General features: G+C 44.8%; 2 protein-coding genes across 4 annotated transcripts in view; both read right to left on the reverse strand.

The window, feature by feature from the left end:
* Window positions 1-8,347, reverse strand: part of PLEKHG5 (pleckstrin homology and RhoGEF domain containing G5) — a 122,388-nt gene extending 114,041 nt beyond the window's left edge. Inside the window, 2 exon segments of the mRNA XM_043531656.1 lie at window positions 6,883-7,005; window positions 7,770-8,347. Coding sequence (XP_043387591.1) covers window positions 6,883-6,949 — 67 coding nt within the window. The 5' untranslated portion in view covers window positions 6,950-7,005; window positions 7,770-8,347.
* Window positions 8,348-9,735: 1,388 nt separating this feature from the next.
* NOL9 (nucleolar protein 9) lies at window positions 9,736-22,313 on the reverse strand. Of its 3 annotated transcripts, none has more exons than XM_037881365.2 (12): window positions 22,002-22,313; window positions 21,307-21,529; window positions 20,102-20,229; window positions 18,895-19,033; window positions 18,151-18,247; window positions 17,206-17,303; window positions 15,748-15,909; window positions 15,181-15,475; window positions 12,465-12,576; window positions 11,855-12,032; window positions 10,498-10,631; window positions 9,736-10,078 (listed from the first exon to the last, which is right to left on the reverse strand). In XM_037881365.2, the coding sequence occupies exons 1-12, from the start codon at window positions 22,296-22,298 to the stop codon at window positions 9,968-9,970; spliced, it is 1,974 nt and encodes a 657-aa protein (XP_037737293.1). In that variant the 5' UTR covers window positions 22,299-22,313; the 3' UTR covers window positions 9,736-9,967. The 3 variants fall into 3 exon arrangements, 2 of the variants coding, with proteins under 2 accessions (XP_037737293.1, XP_037737292.1); XM_037881364.2 differs by having other exon boundaries at window positions 9,736-10,081; XR_005222754.2 differs by lacking the exon at window positions 9,736-10,078 and having other exon boundaries at window positions 10,500-10,631; window positions 11,744-12,032.
* Between the last annotated feature and the right edge of the window lie 523 nt (window positions 22,314-22,836).

Below are 22,836 nucleotides of genomic sequence, written 5' to 3' on the forward strand. Positions count from 1 at the left end.
CTCCCGGCGGCAGGGAAGGGCAGGGGGAGAGCTCGGGGCTTCAGCCCCACTGAGGGAGAGGGCACATCGAGTCTCGGGGCTTCAGCCCCACACTGCTCCTCGCTTCAGCCCCACTCAGGGCACCGGGTTTCAGCAGCAGGGCTCCGCAGACCCCCTGAAAGGGCTCACGGACCCCCGGTTGAGAACTGCTGCCTTATAGTGACTAAATTCCTTGAGTCTAGCTACTCAGCTTAAAGCGAAGGGTAAGGGGTGACTTGACTATAGTCTATAAGTACCAACATGGGGAACAAATATTGAATAATGGACTCTTCAATCTAGCAGAGAAAGGTCTAACTCAACCAATGGCTGGAAGTTGAAGGCATAAATTTTTAACAGTGAGGGTAATTAAGCATTGGGACAATTTACCACAATCACAAGGAGTAATGGTCTCAAGTTGCAGTGGGGGAGATTTAGGTTGGATATTAGGAAAAACTTTTTCACTAGGAGGGTGGTGAAACACTGGAATGCGTTACCTAGGGAGGTGGTGGAATCTCCTTCCTTAGAAGTTTTTAAGGTCAGGCTTGAGAAAGACCTGGCTGAAATGATTTCGTTGGGGATTGGCCCTGCTTTGAGCAGGGGGTTGGACTAGATGGCCTCCAGAGGTCCCTTCCAATTCTATGATTCTATGGTGGAATCTCCACCACTGGCAAATTTTAAATCAAGATTGGACATTTTTCTAAAAGAAGATCCGCTCTAGGATTTCCGTGGGAGAAGTTCTCTGGCCTGTGCTATACAGAAGGTCAGACTAGATGATCATGATGGTCCCCTCTGGCCTTCGAATCTATTAATTATTGAAAGTGCATCTAAGAAGGTACAACTAGGAGCAAAGAGATGAAGTGAGGAATGGAAAACCCAGGCTCTGAATTTTCAGTTTCCTGAGAGGCCTATTGGACTTCAAATCAGGCCCGCAAGGAAAGTACTAGATGCTGCATTGTTCAATCCAATTAGAAACAGTAATGGAAAAGCACTTGTGACGACACTGCAGAACACATTCTTACATGGGCTGGGAGGTGGATGAAATTATCGAACAGATCTTCTCCACTGGTAGCTCCTGCTGGTTTTCAGAGTTGCAATGGACACAGCAACTTAATTGCAGGTAAGAAAGTTCAAGATACAGTACTGGGGAAAAAAACCCTGAAAAGGACAAGGAGTTAAAACTGAGTGTTGCCAGAGTCCAGTGGGCTGGGAAACAAGGGGCAGTCCAACGTTCAAATGCTATTCCATGGCCTCACCACCAAAATGTACACATCCGGGATTCATACAGTGCAGAGATTATCCACACGCAACACTCCGTGTCTCAGCTTTCATTAGCAATACTATTTATCCCAAGCATGAGGGAGGCCCTTACCTAGATGCTAACATCTGCAGGCGGCTGCATATAATTCCAGCTTTTACTATTCCAGACACAGTGATGCCAGAGAAACATGCAGTAGAAAGTTACAGAACTCAGCTTCCATCAAGGAGAGAAGCCCTACATGGAATTGTGGCCTCACACACCATGCGCCTTCATTACATTTTCCATTGCATAGTTAAGCTGCAGACTATTATTATGGGTTAGTTCCTTGCCAAGTGCCTTTCTCCTCCCAGCAGTTCTGGTACTAATGCAAGAACGTTTATGTCGAGATAAATGGGGACATTTTTTTCATGCTCCTGATACTCAACTTTAAGTCACCGTGGGGATAGACCAAGCCTGGAAAAGTTACAAGCACCTGACAGTGACTGAGTTAAAACAGAAACAGACCGACGGACAGTGCTACCAACATGCAGCTACTCGGGGGGTGGAGCACCGCAGCTGACTAGCACAGCACCTGCTACATGCCAACAGAAGGAGGCAACGTTTTGGCTGAAGTCACTGGAACAGACCCCTCCTTTTACAGTGCCCTACAACAGTGACCATCCACAAAGAGTAGGTAAGACCTTGGGATTCCCAGAGCCCTCACCCCACGGTCAGTAAGAGTCACACCTGCAGACTGCTGTTACCGCTGTCTAAGAGATGGATCACTTTCTGCCACTGAAAGAAAAGGGCCTGGGTTTTGTTTTCTTCTTTAAGGTCTCCCTGGAACACCCCCCACAGAAAGCTGCAGGGAACTCCAGGGCAGCTGCCATGAAGCCATGAAGGGCAGAGTCTGTCCGGCCTGGAGGACTCCTTAAAAACAACATAGGAACGTTATTACAGAGCATGAATCAGGCTAATGGGCATGAAGCAGCCCTGCGAAGAAAGCTTTAGCTTCCAGGGTTGGGAATTGGTTCCATCCATTATGCTCAGAATGTGCTGAGAGACTTAGGGAGTGGAGATAAATTGCCAACAGAAACTAAGTACAGTACTTTCATTTGGAAAAAAAGTAAATAGCAGCATTCGCTTCATTTTGAAGACTGAAAAAGCAATAATCCCTAGCTCTTATCTAGCACTTTTCATCAGTAGATCTCAAAATGCTTTACAAAGGAGGTCAAGATCACTATCCCCATTGTACAGATGAGGAAACTGAGGCACAGAGCAACATGACTTGCCCAGTGTTACCAGGCGGCCAGTGACACAGCCAGGATTTGAACCCAGGTCTCAAGTTCCCGTCCAGTGCTCTATCTTCTAGGCCAGTGGCACCCAAACTTTATTGGTTCACATCCCATCTTCTTAAACTACTGTTGGGAAGTGAATGGATGGAACATCAAGCTCACGTACCACCAGTGGGATACGAGTCCCTACTCTACACCACTCTAGATACCTAATAGCAGTACTTTATAAAGCTTGAGTTGACCTCAAAAGTTAAAGAGGGTTTCCCGCTAATACCCGCCCCCGCCCCCCCCCCCCAAAAAAAACACCCTTTAACTCCTTAAAATTTGAGGATGGCTCATTGATACAGCAGGTTCTTTTTATTTAACCAGCTTTAATGGATTATGTTAAAGTGAGGCCCTAACACAAATTGCAATAATTTCATATTTAGTTTTGAACAGGGTTATTTTTAAAGAAAAATGTATGAAAAAAAATCACATTTTAAATCTCTTTTTACCCACCCTGGGGTTGATGATGCTCCCCCTCTGTCCACGTGGGCTGAATTCCCCTCCCCCCAAGTTCACAGCCCGTTATTCACCGTTAAGAATCAAGTATCAGAGACTTATTTTCTGCCTGGGGTATTTCACAGCGCAAGTTAAGATGTGGCCCTTGCACCAAAGAACTTAGCATCTAAGCTCACAACACAACAAGGGAGAAAAGGTGAGACAGGCTCAGAAGAGGCAAAACAAGAGTGACAAGATGATCAGGTGGCCACTCAGTCAGAACTGTGCAGGTCTTGAAAGTTCCCTGGCTTGTAAGATATCTTCCCTCCTCCCTCACTTCTGGGAGATGAGGCAGCATTAGTGCATTGTTAAGAGAGCCTGGGAGGTGGCTTAGCAAGGGAGGGGATCCCAAGAATAAGGGGCAACATGGAAGACCACACCTCTGAATTGCCCCTCATGTTAGCCCCAAAGCTCCCAGTGTTCCCAACAAACTGGGGTTCCCTCACTTATTGTTGAAAGTTACTTGCATCGAAAATACAGTCACAAAAGCAGATGTCAGGTTTCAGAGTAGCAGCCGTGTTAGTCTGTGAGGACTTGTGGCACTTTTCCAATGAAGTGAGCTGTAGCTCACAAAAGCTTATGCTCAAATAAATTTGTTAGTCTCTAAGGTACCACAAGTCCTCCTTTTCTGAAAGCAGATGTGACCAACATGGTACTTGCACCACATCTCACCTTGCCATAGCCCAGATGTGGGACATGGTATGCAATGGGAGGGCACTATTATTCATGGAGAAGACTTTTAAAATGCAGATAATTCCTGCATTAGCGTAAGAATAAAAAGGGAGGTGCCTACAAGAGCAACTGCAGAAGCTAGATTTTAGCTACATTAGCCCAGGGGGCTTCTGAGACTGAGGAATTCCACCATGATTTCAACAATTTCAATCCCACCATCAACCTCAGCCTGGACCAGTCCACACAAGACTGGACGCTACGGTGCTAATAAAGCGATGGTCAAATACCACCCTATACCGGAAACCTACTGACCGCTATGCTTACCTACATGCCTCCAGCTTTCATCCAGACCACAGCGCACGATCCATTGTCTGCAGCCAAGCTCTACGATACAACTGCATTTGCTCCAACCCCTCAGACAGAGACAAACGCCTACAAGATCTCTATCAAGCGTTCTTACAACTACAATACCCACCTGCGGAAGTGAAGAAACAGACTGACAGAGCCAGAAGAGTACCCAGAAGTCACCTACTACAGAACAGGCCCAACAAAGAAAATAACAGAACGCCACTAGCCATCACCTTCAGCCCCCAATTAAAACCTCTCCAACGCATCATCAAGGATCTACAACCTATCCTGAAGGACGACCCATCGCTCTCACAGATCTTGGGAGACAGGCCAGTCCTTGCTTACAGACAGCCCCCCAACCTGAAGCAAATACTCACCAGCAACCACACACCACACAACAGAACCACTAACCCAGGAACCTATCCTTGCAACAAAGCCCGTTACCAACTGTGTCCACATATCTATTCAGGGGACACCATCATAGGGGCTAATCACATCAGCCACACTATCAGAGGCTCGTTCACCTGAACATCCACCAATGTGATATATGCCATCATGTGCCAGCAATGCTCTTCTGCCATGTACATTGGCCAAACCGGACAGTCTCTACGTAAAAGAATAAATGGACACAAATCAGGCATCAAGAATTATAACATTCAAAAACCAGTTGGAGAACACTTCAATCTCTCTGGTCACTGGATTACAGACCTAAAAGTTGCAATATTACACAAAAAAACCTGTAAAAACAAACTCCAATGAGAGACTGCTGAATTGGAATTAATTTGAAAACTGGACACCATTAACTTAGGCTTGAATAAAGACTGGGAATGGATGGGTCATTACACAAAGTAAAACTATTTTTCCCCCCTACTGTTCCTCACACGTTCTTGTCAACTGCTGGAAATGGCCCACCTTGATTATCACTACAAAAGGTTTTTCTCTCTCCTGCTGGTTAATAGCTCACTTTACCTGATCACTCTCCTTACAGTGTGTATGGTAAAACCCATTGTTTCATGTTCTCTGTGTATATAAATCTCCCCACTGTATTCTCCACTGAATGCATCCAATGAAGTGAGCTGTAGCTCACGAAAGCTTATGCTCAAATAAATTTGTTAGTCTCTAAGGTGCCACAAGTACTCCTTTTCTTTTTGTTGATACAGAAAGTATGTATGTGGCTCCATCTGTCCCTTAGTCACTAGGCACCAAATCTGGAACAATGGCCTCAATAGAAAGGCTATCAAGGGGGAAGCAGTAGGATGAAAAGGGGCCCGCCTGTTCTTAGTGCGGGAAAACATTTCATATACACAATTAGATCCCACACCATTAGCTTAGCCAAAAGCTTGTGTATCCCAAATCTATGGTCAGGCCTGGGTTGTAGAGAAAACCCCACCATGACTCAAAGACCTCTATCCAAAGGCCTTTGCGGAGAAGTATTGCATTGTACACCGCTCTCCAGGCTGTGCAGAAGGAACCCTTGGTATGACAAGTCAAATAACTAACCTTAGTGCTGCCCCAGTTGCCGCATGGCTTCAGGATACTGCTCAGTCCATTTGTAGGTCACATTTCATGTGTGTTCCCAGTCAGATGGGCTAGGATGAACGTCCCAATGAATGGGTAGGTGAGAGTGATCTGTAGGTCTGTTCAAACAGGTTTGCCCCAGGTAGCCCTTTCATCAAGGAAACATTCACATGCAGTGGGTTCATGAGGGTCCAAGCAAAACTTTGCCCCCTTCCCCCCCCCCACACTTCACTGATCAGAATGCCACTTGCAACTTTTGCACATGAAGATCTGAATAGTCTGTGCTTTCCTAGAACTTTTAAGCACAAAACAGGTTGGTTGGTAAAGTGCACGCAAGGATAGAACTAACCAGGCCATCTGAACAACAAAAGTGAGCTTCTGTCAGTTATTCACCCTACTGCTATTCTGATTCTCTCTGAATCGCTATCCCTGCCCTGAATCCAAAGAACGTCGAAGTTACTGACCTGCTAAAGGCAGATGCAACTGCCACCCATGCAAAGAAAGAGACTCTCCAGCAAGATATATCATCAGTAAAAGTGATATACCAGTCCCAGCCTTTCCTTGAGGGCAACCATTTTGGCTTATGCTCATGCAGGATAAGGCCCAGTTCTCCCTTATGCACAGTACATGCATTATCTGAGAAGGTTGTTGCATCTTAGGTAGTCCAAGGTCATTCAGGAAATGAGCCAAGAGAATTTGAAACATTTTTGAAAGATGTTCTATATTACAAAGGCTCCCAAATCTCACAGCTTTCCCCCTTGTTCCTTTGCATGGATTTCCCTTGGCGTGCGGACATGGGGCCATATACTGGGGTGGCTGGGAATTCAGCTCTTCCACTGAACTGTATAGCACTACTCGTTGACAAGGCTGCGCCTGCCTTTAAGCACCAACAATTATGGTTTGCTTTGTTCTCTCCCTAAGAACGGCAACAAAACCAGCGGTCTCTGCTTCCCTCCTTCCTACTGGAAAAGTTCTCCATAATTTAGAGCCAGACCTTCTCATTAGCACACCACTGCTAATTCCCTCTCACAGTCCTCTGAAGCCCTGCAAAGCTCTCAGCTCCTACACCATTAACTCATTACCACACTGATTAACAAGCACACCTTTGGAGAAAACTGAGCTATTAGCAGCTCACTGATTAGTTCACCTCTGTCCGAGCTGAGTATTACTGAGAACGGCAGCTCCCTGCCTTGTGCTGCTCACACGGAGCATATGTGGAGCTTTGGGTTTTGGTGCAGAAGAGAATTTACTCACTCATCCCCAGGCGTAGATTGAGCCAGCTCCGAGGGGGGGAACCATACTTGGTCAAGACCGAGTTCATAGTCTTCAGTGTGTGGCGGGGCAGCAAGGGACCCTGGCTGCACGCTCCTGCAGTTCCTGCAGGAGAAAGGACCCCCGTTAACACAGTAAGGGGTACTGCACACAACAGACTCCTCGAAGCAGAGCGGATGCCCAGAGAGCTGCTCAGCAATCTGCTCACTGCAGGAAGAGTTCACTCCACTGCTCTCCTCCCCAACCCACACTGGAGAGAGCTTGCTTTCTTGAGCTGCTCCACTGACACGAAAAGCAACATGTGTTTGGCCTCTGCCAGTTCGTTTCTTCCCAGACCTGGAGCCCCTCGGGTGCTGTATATTTTAGTGTCGGCTTCTCAGAGCCACGCACTTCACTTGCCTTCTCATTTGGGTTTCCTGATTTCCCTTCTCCACCAGTTGTAACGCCCCCTCCCCCCACCATTCTCTCCCCCTCTGCAGTTCAGCCACCATCAGCCTCCAGACCGCACAGCCTCTCACCACTTGCCAGGTAGGGAGGATTTGACATTTCGCAGCTGAACTTCGCCAAACCTGCTCCCCCCCAGATATTTTCATCCTCCACTGAAGCGGAGCCCCAGTCCCTTTCAAAAACCCAAACCACAGACCACTGAGCATCACAACAGCAGTAGGATGGGTTGCCACAGCAACCCAGCTGCTCAGAGGCAGAGAAGCAGCATAGTGCCCCTTGTTCCACCCTCCCTCCATTCAGACATGAGGCTCCGTCAGCTCTGACATCACAGACACAGAGCAGACGTCCCTTTCACAACTGCAAGTTTGTTTCCTTTCTGCTCCCCTGCCCGCCCTTGTTTTGCTAGCAAGCCTTGGCTATACCTTTAACTTGGCAGGGTCGCTCTGAGGAGGCCCTGTGCTTCACAGGAGATTTTTTCCCTTGCTGCACAGATGGCCCCCATATTTGTTTTAGCCACTGTTCAGGCTAGTTTGTCATCCAAGTCTTTCCTGTACTGCCAGACCCAGCCATATGGGGAGAATTAAGACTGGATTAAGTTAAAGCTTTAACTCTTTAACAGGCAGCAGCTCAGCACAGACTGTCCCAGGCCCTTTTTGGATCCATGTTTTCCAGTAAAATCAATCCCTATTTCATTCACAGGTACACACACAGTTCGGAAGTGTTACTGTCATATGTGAATTTCCTAAAGAACTAGATGAAAGCATTTCTTGAGTTATTCATAGCTGCTATGTTATCGCAGCCCAAGAACCTGAAACTCTGAACAATACCACATCCTTCCTCTTTTAGGAGCCTAAGTGTGACCTGAGTCAAGAAGTTTGCAAATCGGATACAAGTCCCAAAGATTCCAGATTTTGCTTCTCAGAAAGACAACTTAGTCTCACTGAGGTCACATAGGACTGGAAGGCATCTCTTGGGTCACCAAGTTCAGTCCCCTGCTATTGCCCATAATCCCCTCCTTTAATCAATGTATTGTCTCCATGCTTCCCAAACACCAAACCGAGAGTTAGGAGGAGACTGTGGGCTTGCCTGCACTGGGACGTTTACTGTTGTTACCAACAGGTTTAAGCCAAACCAGTCCTAAAAACAGTTTAACTGCAAATGTAGACAGGGCCAACCTGTCTTCAGCACCTTTTGAAAAGATGCAGTTGAAAGCCACAAGCAATTTTTTTAGTGTAGACAAATTAAGACCCCATTTACCAAAGATTGTTCCTTAGACACTGTTTCTAGATCCAGTAAACAGCTCTCCAAAGTGAGATGACAAGTTATTAGCCACTATTTAAGCTTTTAAGTCTACTGTAACCAAACCTTTACTCAACAGTCTGAAAGAATTAGCACCCCAAATTGAGGACTATGAAGTATTTACTCTACCTTCAAACCATATCATATTCCACTAATTGCCCATGGTCCAGCACTTCTCAGAGGAAGCAGAAGTTAGCGGGACAATGTTGTTACTGCTAGTGGTACATGTACATCACAAGTTTATCCCTATTCCATTAACATTTTAGCCTCCAACATCACCAGTTGATTTAGAAAGATGTGGGCAGTTAGATGCAGTAGAATCAAATCTCTCCCCAATACACACATTTGGATACTTTCAGGCTTAAGTAAAAATAATACCCAGGCACCAAAGACAGAACAAACCAAGATAAAGGTTATTGTTAACCAGAACATTTTCTCAATAGTATTCTAGAAGCAGTAAGTCTATTGACATTGCCTATTGCCACCAGAACAGTTCCAGCTTTATCCTGGAGTTTCACTGGATTGGAGATGCAAGCTGTCTATACTCTTAGCAAGCTTAGGTGAAGTCTATTAGTCACTTCTCTCCCCATTAGGTTTTCTATAGCACCCACCACTAAGTGCCCTCTCAATCTGATGTAGCTTTAGCTATGACAATTCAAGGCCACAACATTTGACAAGTGACCCGACTCCCTCTAGTGGCCCTATTTGGAAAGTTATACACAGTACCTTGAAAAGCTACAGAAGTGTTTACAAGATGATACTGTTTTTCGTATAGAAATGATCCAATTTAATAAAAGACATGAAATTAGTATCCATAGAGGGATAGTTAAGTCACTGCAAACTCCAGGACTAAAGATCAGAAAGTTGGGATGCCACTAACTTATAAATAAGCAATTAGGTTGAGATCATCAGTACACTGGAATTAACCAGAGATTTAAAAAAGTATCTTTCCACTGCATCCTCTTCCTATGGCTCACAGAACAATGGAGACATTTACTCAGAGCACATCACCCTCAGGATAACTGGAACAGAGGGAGCCCAGCTACACATGGGTCAGTGTGGGACTTGAAAAAGAAACTGAAACTGAAGTTTTTAATAGATGTTTACTATAAAACACAAAGGTACATAATGGAAGTATAAAAAGTAAGCGGTTGACAGGTAAACACTACACAATTTGCACCGGATGATAAATGCTCTTCTTCACAGTTCTGTGGGACCTTTGCTGGTTCCAAGAATGTGCCAAGTTCTCTGGGAAGCTCCCTGGCCCCTTATTATGAAACAAACCCTGTAATTCATTCTCTCAGAAGGCTTTAAATGGAGATTATCTACTGTGTTCTCTTCTCTTGAGGTGCTTCTTCATTTTCAACTTCCCAGCTCCCGAAATGTCATAATTGTATTCAGATGTCACATAGGGGATCTCCCCTTCAGTTCCCTGCTGAAACACACAAAGACAAACTGAAAGACACTGCCAGTCTGAACATTACTTTGTTCTGTTTCATTTATGCAGACTGACAGAATTTAGCAGTTTACCACTGGGCAGCTCTGAGAATCATGTACTACAACACACAAGATTTTAAAAAGTAAGTTTAAAATTGAAAATAAAAATCGCCACTTAATTAGTTTGTTAATATATATAGAGAGAGCATTTAACCGGCTTATGTACTGAATACAAAACGTTCCTATCTTGGAGCCCTACCCAGCAGTTAATACACATAAGCCTCCCAGCTCACGCATGCCTTATAATACAGCTGATTTAATACAAGAAATAGATCTAATACCTTCTAATTAAAATACACGTCACCCTGCTGTGTAGGTAGAAGCTGTCTGAAGATCTTCATAAGTCACCCTTACCTGGTTTGTAAAGACACAATCTGGAACGGTGATATTTCCCAGCAGCAGACAGTTTACAAGTCTTAAGTTTTCTGGAGGTACTGGAGTCAGAATATGGTAAAGCTTCCTCTCCATGTCAATCCCTCGGATAATTCCTTTAAAATATATTTACAGTTCAGTCTTAAATCCTCTGAACTACGGAAGGATGCACAATCACTGCATAGTTGAAATTCTTTGCATGGGCTAGTTATTTCTTAAAGTAGTGTTTTAGGTTTAAGCAGGAATCATGCTCTAGACAGAGGCTGAAATATGATTTTCTTGCTACTCTTGTGATTTGTCTCCCCTACCCTCCATCCCCTTTTGGTCATGAAAAACCCAAATACCCCAGATGTCAACTCCAGGATAGTTTTTTCCAGGAGCAGCAACAGAACCTTCAGATTTTCAAGTAAAATTGCTGTGTGTTTTCAAAACAGATGTACAACACACATTAATGCAATGTGAAGTTGTATAGCTAAAAGTCATTAGAGGCAATGCAAATATTTAGATTCAAAACGGCAACACCTCCTGCTATGGTTTGTGATAAAATGGTATTTGTCATTAAATGCATATTAAAATAAAACTTTTTTAAAGAGAGAACAAAGGATATGTGCACAATGCAGTCAAGTAAAAGTTGCAGGGGAACACCACTCTTTGCACTTCTGGACTGATTTTCCCTGTGCGACTTTAACATTGCTTCAACTGTTTAGGGAACTCCCCCCCAACACACACTCCTTGTTTGTGGCTATGCTCCTGCAGAACTCCAGGGAACCCTGAATGCTCAAGACATAGAAAGCAACTGAGAATTGTTGCATCAAAACCAGACTTTTTTCAAATTAAGTAGAGATGAGTGCTTAGTGAGGATTAGGCCCCAAGGTAAGATTCAGACTTCAGGCGACTTTTGCTGTAGTCCTGTTCAGAGAAGTGTACTTATTTCTCCCCCCTACAGTAAGAATATTTTACCCCCAATTCACACAGGTTGAGACATCCAAATGGATTTTGAGCACAACTTCCTGAAGTTGATCTTAAACATCTGAACCCAAAGGAAAATAATGTATCAAGTTATGAATAAATACAAAGACTACAATGGAAGCTGTTTTGCGACCTTAACTAATCTCTAATCACTAATTTAAGACAGAGGGCTCACAAGCAAAGGTTATAATGGAAAACAAAACCTGTAGAAAAGAAGCAGATGTTTATTCTTTTACTCTACTCCTATTTTTCAAGTTACCTTTAAAAGAGTGATTAAAACGGATGACTCCTTTATGCTGCACTTTCAACATATGATCAGACGGGGCAATTTAGTTTACGCAATGCTAAAGTCTTCCCAGGATTCACTCACCGAAGCCCAAGCAATCACAGACTGGTGTCTGTGTAAGCAAGACTGGACCATCAGTCTGACATCTGACCTCATCCAATATCCTGCAGAGACCGACCCAGCTGGCATTTACTGAATACATGATGTGTGTAGGAGCAACATCAGTGTGAATAACCCTGAGCGCAACAGCATTGAAAGGTACCTACAAAATAAGCCCCGGATCATTAGTTCAACTTGAATTTAGTTCTGAATTGCAATAGACACATACTTTTAGTTATTTCTATCATCACTATATGCAGTGTTGTTGTAGCCATCGCTGTACACAAACTGAAATCTGCTGTACGCTGTGTGCCTACCTACATTAGTGACAACACAGTACTGTAATCACAAACGGCTGACCAAGAGACATGTAAAATCTTTGCTATATACATTTCAGGGACTGCTGGCATAAATGTTAATCTGATAGAGATGTTTTACAAGTGGGTTACTACTGCTCCTAGCATTCGGACAGGGTCTTTTTGTTGACAGTTCCGTAAAACATTTAGAATATAGTCATTTAGATTACTAACAATCAGCTTTCTGAATCCAGTCATCAAAATGGCATCTTCAATTCTTTCACAAATGGTTAAGTTACCTGATAGGGAACCAGACTGTTTAAAGGAAGTACTGATCTTGTTTCCAGAGGCTGCAGCTGGCCAAGGTAACCTAACATTGCCACATCCCGGAGGATACTGCTGTGAACCCGTCTAGAAAAATAAGCAAACAAATCATGCAGAGATGAAAAACAATCATGTTCTAATTCAAACATAAGCACTTACTCAGACACTTCAGAATTTGCAGTGTGATATTTTTATATTCACTGTTTTAGAAGGTATATTTTAAAATTTCTGTTGTTCAGACCTATTTAGAGCTATGTTTTATTAACTTTGTGGTTCTGAGATTCCACAGTTCAGTTGCAGGATGATATTATAAGGCTGCTTGCTTTAGGCAGCAGTCACTTTTTAGATTCTGGCTCTCTTCTCCAGTGCTGATAGCCAGGAGAATTTTCCATTCGCCAATTGTGACAAAGGAGAAGAAATGATGGTCTGAGCCAGTGACACAAGTCACTCTTTATTAAACAGTTCTTTAGTGAAGGTTTCTGGGTGAAGTCAAACACCCATGCATATCCCCCAATATCAGAGAAATGGAAAGCAAGTGACAGGATGAGAGCCAAGGAGAGACAGTTGCTGACGCACGCAATCTTTAGATAAATATCGGTTATTAAGTTTGCCCTTAAACCATCGTAGCTAAAAGGCATATTGAAAGGCTTCAGGGTTTCTTCCTGTCCACAGCTTTACATACTCCTGGGGGAAATTATGCGCTACTGCATATGTGCATAATTAATAAGCTGCACATACTTTTATTTTTTGTGCAGAAAAAAGCTTCTGCCAAAATGTTGCTTTAGTTCCGCCTTTTGCCCATCAGAAGGCGCTGCGGCGCAAGAACAGCAACAGCTCCCAGCAGAAAATAACTTCTGCAGTTCTGCCTTTTGCCCACCAGAGGGCCCTGTGGTGAAAGAACACAGCAGCAGCTCCTAGCCAGATGGGGAAGAGAAAGAGCCTGCCTTCGTCGCAGCACCTGTCAGGACAGGGGCTATGGGGAAACCGACAGCATGGGGCTGCTGGGGGGGTCAGACAGGGCCAAAAAACATTTCCTGACTCTTTTTTGTCATCTGTAGTTAGACATACTTGCTGACAGGTATTTTGAAATAATGACCAAAAATAATTGAAACTGGTGTGATTATATTGTGTTATTCTGACAAATAAAACATGCAGAATTTTAAAATATTGTGCGCAGAATTTTTAATTTTTTCGCGCAGAATTCCCTCAGAAATATTTACTATATCAAGGTTAGGGACACTGTTCCCTCTAATTTTTCCCACACATGTGCGGAATTAATTTTATTACGAGCACCAATATGGAGGTGATGTGTGATACATCACCTCTATATTGGTGCACATAAGAAAATTCATGTGGTGGGGTGGGGCCGAGGGGTTCAAAGTGTGGGAGGGTGCTCAGGGCTGGGGAAGAGGGTTGGGGTGCATGGGTGCAGGCTCTGGGGTGGAACTGGAGATGGAGAGGCTCAGGACTGAGGCAGAGAGTTGGGGTGTGGGCTCTGGGGTTGGGCTGGGGATGAGGGGTTAAGGGTGCAGGCTGCCCCAGGGATACAGCTCCCTCAGCTCTCTCCCGGCAGCAGCACCTGGGCTGTGGTGTGGGCCGGGGGAAAAGGCGCCCTTCCCTGTTGCGACAGCTCCGGTGCTGAGTTGGGGCACCCCTCCTCAGCAGAGGGTTGGCCCTCCCCTGACCAGGTGGGTTCCCTGAGTGCCCACATGGCACTTAATAGACTGCTATGCGGCCACGCAGCTTAGAGGAAACTTAGTCCTGCATGGCTATTAAATAGTTTCAGCAAAGCAAAAGGCTTTACTTTGCCATAACTGCAGTTCTCTGTTAAATCACTAGTGAAGGTGTGATTGCCTTGTTCCAGATACACAAGGCTACCATTGCGCTACCAGTCTTGCACTTCTCTCATGAACTGATAAGCAGAACAGGATGAAATATTTCAAAACAAGTTTTTCATCCAAAAATGGCTTTTGAAATTGACTTTTTGCAAAAAAAAATTAGCAATACTGTCAATGTTTTAATTTTTCATGAAAAATGTAGTTTGATATTTTTCAAAATCAAACGATCAAAATTATTAAATAAAAACTGGTAGTTATTCCAAGGTTTTAAATAACATTTTTTGAAAAAACTATTAGAATGTCCATTTAATGGATTTTAAAACCAAAAGAGACCATTATGATAATCTAATCTAACCTGCATAAAATATGCCACAGAACCATGCCAAGTAAATTCTGCATGACAGCCACAACTTCTGTTTAAGCTATGGATAGTTAGAGATTCTAGCCTTGATTTAAAGATGTCAAGTGTTGACAAATCCATCACATCCCTAGGTAAGTTGTTAGAATTGTTAATTATTCTCGCTGTTAAAAATGTGGTTTGTTGTCTGAATTTCTCTAATGTCCATTTCCAACCACTGGATCTTGTTATGCCTTTTTCCACTAGATTACAGAGCCATCTACTATCAAATCTCTTCTCCATGTAGCTACTTGTAGGTGCTTCGACACTATGATGACTGTGCCATACAAGTACCTGAACAGATACAAGTGTGGCTCTGCAAAGGTAACATCAGATAGAGAGCTCTGCATTGTGCATTTACTTTCAAAATTTAGTGACTATGAATGACATGCTGAAATGCAGACAAACTGCAGGAAACACATACTCCATGGCAGGAGCAGTGGCTTTTGTACTTACGCTTCACCAGCATTCCCTGCTCCAGGAAATTTTGGTTGTACGCACAGCAATTTATGCCCTGTAGTCGATGTTTGAAAGTCGCTTTCTCCTTCATACTGCTTCCAATCCTCCATTCCACTCACGTCCATGCTCTTACACTTGCCCTGTAGTTTGCCTTTTGTATGTAGGCCAGCAGCAAGATTAATATATTCTGGGGTAAAGCGAGGCATATCCTTAAAGTCTTCCACACTGATCTGAACAATGTGACTGGGTGACAGCAGTCGAATCATATCAATCAGAAGCAGCAATCCAACACCTTTGGGAATGGGGGGAGGGAGAGAAAACACAGTTTGCACAAGGTAGTGCAGTCACACCAGGTAAGCATCTTGCAGAGCTGAACCTTGGTTATTAGAGACTCAGGAGTGTCTCTCAATGGTTGTTAGAGACTTAAAATAAACTCTCACAGAATTAGAGTCATATTTCCCAGTCTCAGAATAGTTACAAAATGTGCACTATGGCACGTATACTGTTAAGATATAGTATTAATCTTCTAATGCATCTCCAAAGACTAGATGTACGCTGGCTTACCTTTCACCCATCCCATTGTATTGATGACCAAAGGCACTTCTTTCTTGTAGGAGTTAAACACATACTTTACTGTGTCAATATATCTTTCGGTATCCTGATCACAACTAGCTTCTCCATAATACACCATTTTACGTGGCATTCGCTGATGAGTGAATGGTGGCCCTGAAAAAAGACACACCGAAGATTAACAGTAAATACTTGGGAGATTCAGTAATTCAAAGAAAGCGGCCATAAAGAGTTAGCAAAACCCCCAAAACTCCTTAAGCACACATGCTCAATCCCTTTCTATACTGATGGAAGTTATTCTTCCAGTTGTTTCATCTTTTTTGGAAAGACTTGTGCTTTAAGATTTTCTCCATTTGCTCCAATGAACCCTTCCTCTGCCCTGCAGATCATTTCCTTTCAACTCTGAGTATACAGTCAAAGACAGTCAGTCTGGACGTCTGGGTATCAGAAACCTGATATATCCACTAATGTGGTATGGAACTATACAATTCTTAAACATATGAGTTTATAAATTAATTTAGATTAACTACTATTCTAGAAGACAATCTGAGCAGGGTAGCAGTTTTTGGTCAGGAAGTAAAAAAGGAACCCTAAATTGGAATGACAAAAGGACTGTGTGCATTACAGTTTAGTAGTGTAAACACATTTGTTTTTTTCCTCCATGATGACAGAGCAGCCCAAGGCAAGCAGCTGATCCAAATAGTAGACCACATCATTTGGTGCCTGGGAACCAAAGCTCTTTGGAGACACCCAAGGCCATACCTACTAGCAGGTTTTCTACTTATGATTTTTCAAAACTTACAACAATATTCTTCCCTCTTTTTCCCACCCCAAGCTTAACAACTTTACAATTTAAAACCAGGGTGAGATGTTGAAAAAAAAATTTTTTTGAAAGCACAAACCGCAGAAAGTTCTAGGGTCTTTTACATTTTAAAACATGTACTTCTTTGACCCACACCACTATCTGCATATCTCAAAAACATTAATAAACTTATCCTAAAGTTTCAGTGAGGTATGCAAGTATTATTCCCACTTTCACAGATGGAGAACTGAAACAGAGATTAAATAATTTGCCCAAGGCGTCACATGAAGTCTGTGGCAGAGAGGGAAAACTAACTCAGTTCTGCTATATCCCAGACCAACAGCATATAGAAAAGATCACCCTCTCCACCCACTCTCATAAAATATGTAAAAACCAACACGGGAGAATAACTTGCCTGGTAGTTCTGATTTCCTAGAGCTAGCACCTTGGAGGATTTCACTCCCGGGTCTTAGCTCCTTACCACAAGATTGGCAGGCCTCCTTCACTTATAATGTTTTTTGAACAGTGAGTAGAGGTAATATGGTTCTGTTAAGACACAGGAGTGAGAATCCTGCATAGTACCTTTAGAGAATAAAAATATATATTATATATTTATTTTTCTGGTCATAAAAATATAGCAAAATACATACCAAGACATGGCTCTGACACATTAATTAAGGAGACACAGCCAGGTGGTGTAAACTCTGTCTGTCCCAGATCACATTCCAAATATTCAACACAAGGAAGGCTACAATAAAAGAATAACGATATTTTAAGAGGCACTGCATATTAGCATCTGTGTAAATAAAACAGGACAGCATTTTACTTAGAATATATCAGGAAAAGAATCCAACTGACAGCTTTAAACACAATTTTGAAAATCTCAGACACTGAATAAGATCACTAGCTTTCTGCCTCCTCCCTCTATTTGACAGACTGTAATGATCAGGCAAGGACAAACTATAACTAGGACTCCATGTGCATCACGGAGGTCGCAGATTCCATTACTTTGTGCAACCTCCTTTACTTCTGCAGCGTCCAGGGCCAGCTCCTCAGGTGGCCCGGGGGACAGCCACACCAGCCGCTGCTCGGGCAGCTCCTGGCAGCTGTCCCCGGGCAGCCGGCTGGAGCAGCTGCCATCCGCTGGTCCCAGGCACTCCTGGACATTCCTCCCACCCTCAACCCTCCCCCACCGAGCAGCCGCCCCCGAAGTTTTAGTCACAGGTATAAGTCATGGACAGGTTACAGGCTGTGAATTTTTGTTGACTGCCTGTGACCTGTCCATGACTTTTACTAAAACTACCTGTGACTACCCATGTAGCTTTGACTATAACCAACTACAACACAGGCAGAATGCATGGTCTGGATCAGCGACAGCCCAATACCATTCCAGTCTTGAGCAGAGAGACTGCCAATCAATGCCAAATTGCACAAGTGGTACAGACAGATGGGGACTGCCAATAATATCAATCAAAAATTGTAATTTTCAAAAATATCCAAATCCCCAGTAATTATTTACAAATAATCCCATCAATTTTTCTTGCCCAGATCATAGAAGATTTGAAAATTTCAGTCTTATAGGATAAAAAACTCACTGATTCAGCAACAGGTTAATGAGATATCTGTTAAATGTTGATTTTCCAATACTTTTTGGGCCACACACCAGAATGACAGGACAACCATCATCTTCCTCTGGAAAAATAAACATACCCTGAAATGGACCATTACTACAAATTAATCTCATGCATCCTACTCCACAAAAGTTTACAAAAATTTAATCTCAGGAGCTGAGCATTTTCATTGAAAGAGCAGTTTACATAACATGGGCTTATATTTGCACTTGGGAACCGAACAAGATAACTTTGTTTAAAGGTGAAGAGGGTACTGACGTATATAAACACAAAATAAAAAGCTTTCTAAGAGGCCGGACTCCAACACAAAACCAAAACCTTGCACAAAACCAGCCTTGCAAAATTCTACTTGCCTATGGGAAATTATTTGGGGGGGGGTGGGGGAAACTGATACCCCCCCAACCCCCACTAAAATCATCATAAAGGCACATTAGTTTTGGTGGCAGATCAGCAAGGCAGCAATAAGCCTTATGGGTGAGATAAACACTCCCTCCTGCCCCTCTAAGTACATCAAAATGGGGTAACTCACACTCAGTTTGGTTCAGAAACTCCCCCAAGACTTGAAATTTGACCCAAGCTTTTCACTATTGTCAGGGCATGGTTTCACAAGCATGAGCTTAGGAAAAAAACTCTGAGAAAGGAGCTTTTGCTCCCTTTATATCACGGCAAAACTTAACATATTCAGTTCCATCAATTTAAAGTACTCACCACAACACGCTTGTATTAACTCTTCAATTGCCGAAACTGAACTCTCTGAAAAAATCAGGCCGCTTTCAGGATCACGTTTCCCAATACCAGTAGAAGCTAGAGCTGCATCTTCTGGTGTGAAACAAGGACCCCTTTGTCTCTAGAGATCAACAAGCATATAGCAGAGAAAGGTTTTAGCAAATTCATACATAACAATATAAAATAACTCCAGAATAACTCCTACTGTCTTATAGCCTGGACAGTGGTACCAGGACAGAAGGATTTAGTCACACTATCTTCTCTGTTCTAGTTCTACAGAAGTCTTAAGTCCAAGTGAGAGGAAGAAACTGATAGGAACAAGGTCTCATCTTCATTGACATTCTACTTACTACAGCAAATGGCACCTTATAAATACCACAGACAGACAGATATGTCTAAAATGGGGAGAATGATACCTCCTTTATAAAGCACTTGGAGCTCTACTGATGAAAAACTCTGTAAGAGCTAGGTATTATTATATGCAGGTCTACAGCGCTCAGACCGTTATAAACCATGGGAAACCAGCCTTATAATTCAAAGGCACGGGAGCACACCTGAAAGTCACATGACAGACATAGGATGATGACATGATTGGAACATGGAACAAGGTGCTCTGGAAACAATAATGGGGCTGGGCCAGTCAAGTGGAGCTGCCACCAACTGCAGACAGAACAGGAAACACTAGAGGGCTGGGGAGTGTGGGGAGAAAAGTATGGGAAGACAGTAGCAAGAAAGTGACTGGAACAAAGGACTAAGAAGGATAAGTAGTAAAAGAGGAAGTGAAGTTCTGGCAAAGGATAGATCCATGTGTCATATATATAAAAGAATGAATTACAACTTATGTACATGGTTATAATTCCATCACTGATTCAGCAACAGGTTAATGAAATACCTGTTAAATGTTGACTTGAATGACTACATACATGATTCAAGCTTTGGTCTTATGGTAAATATCCAGAATACTTCTATGGAACGGTACCCCCTTAATTCACAATTCCTGAAAATTAGTCTGAATTTTACAAACATAACACATGCTTTTTTTTCTGACCCATATATTTATTGCTCCATATACCATTGATCTTCTCCTGAAGCCATGCAAATTTTTCTTCCTCATAAAACAATTCCCATAGGGTAAGCTTGAACAAATCCAAGATTTCCATTAAGTAACCAAGTAGAAGATGCATTTCACCTTTACTCTGAAGATATGGGAGAACTCTGGGTGATTAAGAATGAATCTTGTAACCGAGGTATCCAGACCATCCAACAGCACCACGGAACACAAAGGGGCAAAATTTTTCATCAGTTTAATTCTAGCAGCTGCAAGATGACAACAGTTAGTCTTAAAACACTATATTTCACATAAATTAGAGTTCAAGTCCAAAACTGATACAATGGACAAATACTTTTTACATTATCTGACCTTCATAATACCTGTGAGGTAGGTATCTCCCCCATTTGACAAATGTGAAAAGAGAAGCAAACATCTTATGTGATTTGCCAAAGAAGTCAGTGATGTGCAGAACTAGAACTCATGAGTTCCTATTTTCCAGTCCTGTACTTTAAAAAATAAACTACAGAGCTCCATGGAAAATGAGGAAGTATATTCGTATCCTAAAGTAAGGCAATAAACAACACTCAGTCATTTTCATTCCCATAAAAAAGCGGTAAAGACGATCTTGAGAGTTTGCCAATGACGTGTACAACTATAGACCAAATATTTGTGTGTGTGAATTTACTGTGGGACAGATGATGGCTCGATAGCCCTAAAAACTGTAGTACCCACTGGACAGATACAGCATGAAACATCTCTCCCCTCAGTCCAGGTGAGCTATTATGATCACCTAGACTGACCTCTTATGTAAAACAGGCCCTAGAATTTCAACCAGTGATTCCTGCTTTTAGCTCAACTTGTGGTTGAATAAAGCACATCTTTTAGAAAATCATCCAGTCTTGATTTAAGGACTGCCAGCAATGGAAAATTTACGACAGCATTTGGTAATCTGTACCAATAGTTAACTACCCTCACTGTTAAAAATTTGACTCTAATGGGAGGTTATTCTGCTTTGCCTCTACAGAAAACAGCCAGAAAAGACATCAACAGCAATAGTGACGATGAGGACATGTCACTAGACTGGGACCACCCTAACTCAGTTCACAGACGCCACTGAATAATGTCAGGTGAAGATGACTTCTGATCACAACTCTAGTCTACATTCAGAACGGTGACAGAGAGATAAAAGGCTTATCTTACTACAAGGTCTCTGGGATTCTTCAGTCTGCCCCAAAGCAATTGGTAAAAGGTAGCCCTACATGTAACCAGCCCTAATAGAATGGCTCTTCAGCCCCCCAAATAGCAGACTCCTCACCAAAGCACACTGCTCAGCCCATGCTTACCACGTGGCACATGATGGGCTCTGAGCATCGCCCTGGCTGATATCCTCATCTCCTTTTTCGATTTCTCCAGCGTCTCGTAGATCACCGCTTCGATGGTCAGGGCAGAGTGGGTCTGCGGGGAGAAGAGGTCGTAGGGAGGCTGCTCCTGAGTGATGGTAAATCCAAACACTCGGACTGCACCATAGAGGCAGGTCAGGCGGCATTTCCCAGTGAAGGTCAGCTTCTGCAGTGGGGAAACAGGAGACGAGATACTGACCAGGCTTGAAGACAGGGCGGTGCTAGACAGACAAGGGAGAGACAGCCCCTGCCCTGCCTGTTCACACACAAGAGGCGCCGAGTTTCCCACCCCGCCCAGGAGCTGACCGCACCCACCCCACCCCTGCTCCCGCACTCGGCTAGGGCCCACCGCGCATCTTCATCCCCCCAACTATTCCCAGCTACCCCCACCAACAGCCGCCCCGCCCAACAGCTGCCCCCCAGCTCCCAACGGCCGCCCCCCCAACGGCTGCCCCCTCCATCGCCCCAACGCCCCCCCGTCCCTTCCAACGGCGGCCCCCTCCATCCCTCCCCGTCCCCCCCAACGGCCGCCCCCAACTCCCAACGGCCGCCCCCGCGCCAGCCCTCCCTTCCCCTCCAACGCCTGCCCCCCCCAAAGCCAGCCCCCCCCATCCCCCCCAGCGGCCGCCGCCCCGCACCTGGGCGCGCGGCAGGAGCAGCACCACGGCGCCCTCTGTGGCCTCCACCGCGGCGAGGCTGGGCGCTGCCGGGGCCGCCTCCCCGCCGCCCGCCGGGCCCGGCGCCCGCAGCAGCCCCGCGCGCACGAAGGAGGCGGCGTATTCCCGCCACGCGTCCCGGCCGGGCCGCTCCCGCCACTTCCGGGCCGCGGGGCCCGAGCCCGGGCCTCCCTGCCGGCGGCCGCGGCCCAGGCGCTTGCGCGGAGGCTGCGCCCGGCGGGCCGCGGGGAAGCGGCGGAGAGCGGGCGGCCGGGGCATGGCGGCCTCCACAGCAACTCTCGCGAGAGTCGCCCCAGCCGGCGAGAATCGGGAGGGGCCCACGGGATCGCGCGAGGCCCGACTCAAGCGCCCCCCCGCGGGGTCAGAGGGCGCGTCGAGGCCGAGGGGGGGCAGCGGGGCCGCGACACGGTGCCCCCGGCCCCTCCCCCCGCCGGGCCGCGACACGGTGCCCCCCCCCGCCCAGACCCCATAGACCCCTTCCCTGGCCTGGGGCACTAGGCGTGTGTTTGTGCCGAGGCTGCTCCTCGGCCCAGGGCAATGGAGCCGCACACTAGGGGAGAGGCCAAGGCCGGGCCCAGCAAGGCGAGGCCCAGTGCAGCCCCACTGGACTCCACTCCCGCCTGCTCTGCGCCGGGGCTGCTCCACCTGCCTTCCTTTGCACCTTTAACAATTTCAAGTGGGGCGGTGCAGACCCCTTTGGAAATCCCTTGTCTGTATCTGTCGTTGAATTCTGTTCAGCGAGTTTTCAGTCTAAGTCTTTCGCGGACCCCTTAGACGGCGTCCACGGACCAGAGAC

This window comes from Chelonia mydas, chromosome 18 (assembly GCF_015237465.2).
Source record: "Chelonia mydas isolate rCheMyd1 chromosome 18, rCheMyd1.pri.v2, whole genome shotgun sequence".
Classification (NCBI taxonomy): domain Eukaryota; kingdom Metazoa; phylum Chordata; order Testudines; family Cheloniidae; genus Chelonia; species Chelonia mydas.